Source organism: Macrotis lagotis, chromosome 1 (genome assembly GCF_037893015.1).
Source record: "Macrotis lagotis isolate mMagLag1 chromosome 1, bilby.v1.9.chrom.fasta, whole genome shotgun sequence".
Classification (NCBI taxonomy): Eukaryota; Metazoa; Chordata; class Mammalia; order Peramelemorphia; family Peramelidae; genus Macrotis; species Macrotis lagotis.
In genome coordinates, this window is record NC_133658.1 from 528025349 (window position 1) to 528027080 (window position 1732).

The window sequence follows — 1732 nt, forward strand, 5'->3', positions numbered from 1 at the left end:
TCCACCTTTCGTGTATGTCAAGAATAAGAAATACTGAATAGGAATATTCTTTTAGTAATTGTTCTATTGATATTTTACTCTTCTTCCATATCAGGTCTGCATTCCATATTTAGTTCTGATGGGTTTTCAGATTTTTTTTTAAATTTGTTTTTTATTAAAGATGTTATTTGAGTTTTACAATCCCCCCCAATCTTACTTCCCTCCCCCCCACCCCGGAAAGCAATCTGTCAGTCTTTACTTTGTTTCCATGTTGTATCTTGATCCAAATTGGGTGTGATGAGAGAGAAATTATATTCTTAAAGAAGAAACAAGCCTTTTTTCGCCCGTCCAGCCATCGTGGTGGAAGCTCGGCTGTCATCTCACCATCATGTCCTCTCATAAAACATTCAGAATCAAGAGGTTCCTGGCCAAGAAACAGAAGCAGAATCGTCCCATTCCCCAGTGGATTCGGATGAAAACTGGCAATAAGATCAGGTACAACTCAAAGAGGAGACACTGGAGAAGGACCAAGCTCGGGTTATAAAGAATGACCAGGGAAATGAAAGACATTCTACACCAAGATCACCTCCCCCTCCCTACCATTGCATCCATCCATCCACGCATTCATTCATTCATTCATCCATCCACCCATCTATCACTTAAATCGCCTCATTGCCCCCAATAAGAAGTAACTACTACTGCTACCCCTCCCATTTTGGAAACCTGTCTGCCAAAGTGCAGACGTCAAAGAAAACCCCCAGCAAAATATTCGACTTGTCTTGTCCTTGAATGTCTTCATCTCTTGCATCCATTCGTTCGGTAAACTGTGTATTGTGATGTAGTCTAAATTACTGTTCTCTCCATCTCTGTGTGGCATTTGTCTGTTTGAGGTTATGTTTAAGAGGCAGAGATCATCCCGCAACAAGTTATTCCAGTCAAGAAAAACCAAGCTCCAGCCCTGCCTCAAACAAGCCTTCACAATAACCTCTCTGTGTTTTGTTTTGTGTTCTAAGGAGTTAGAAGAGAGCACCTACCTCACAGGGTTGTTGTGGGGATCTAAGATTTGCAAGCCTTCAGCGGAAGCCTCCAGTGATGCTAACTCGGAGCTGTCTCAGCCAGATTACGCGCAGCTGACTGCTGTGTCTATTTCTCTAACTCACAGTCAGAGAAGTAGCCTGTTTGACCTCCTGCTTATTTTACACAATAAGCCGTCTTCGTTCCTTGTTGGGAGGTGGTAAATTAAGTGTTGGCAACTTTCTTAAAAAGTTGTAGGCTATTTGTGTGTTTGGGAAAGCCCAACCTTTTTGTTAGGAACTAGACCTGGTCCAGGTGAATGGCTTCATAATTTTCTGAAGATGAAATTCTGCTTATAAAGGGCTTCTACAAAAAAAAAGAGACAAGAAATCTAAGAGGTAACAAGATCAGACAATAAGATATCTGTTTTTTTTCCCCTAAATTAAAGGGAATAATCCTTTAACTTTGTTCAAACTCCACTTATCCTTATCTGGATAAAAGAACAACCTTGATGGATTCACTCTTTCCATCAGTGCAACAATCAAGGACAATTTTGGGCTGTCTGCAAAGGAGAGTGCCATCTGTATCCAGATGTGATGAAATGTGTTCAAAATGATTCTGTTATTTCAATATTATTTCATCCTCTCCAAATTTCATCCGCTCCAAATTTCATCTAAGTCATGGATTATACTGACTTACTGAATTGGAATCCTCTGCATATAACTGTACTATTTCCATT

General features: G+C 40.2%; 1 protein-coding gene across 1 annotated transcript; it reads left to right on the plus strand.

Moving 5' to 3' along the window:
• Positions 1–336: 336 nt before the first annotated feature.
• Positions 337–550, plus strand: LOC141520949 (large ribosomal subunit protein eL39). The gene has a single exon (XM_074232933.1). The coding sequence runs from the start codon at positions 368–370 to the stop codon at positions 521–523; it is 156 nt and encodes a 51-aa protein (XP_074089034.1). The 5' UTR covers positions 337–367; the 3' UTR covers positions 524–550.
• The last annotated feature ends 1182 nt before the right edge of the window (positions 551–1732 follow it).

Coding starts and splice junctions, on each gene's coding strand:
- LOC141520949 (XM_074232933.1), top strand. CDS start 368: ATGTCCTCTCATAAAACATTCAGAATCAAGAGGTTCCTGGCCAAGAAA.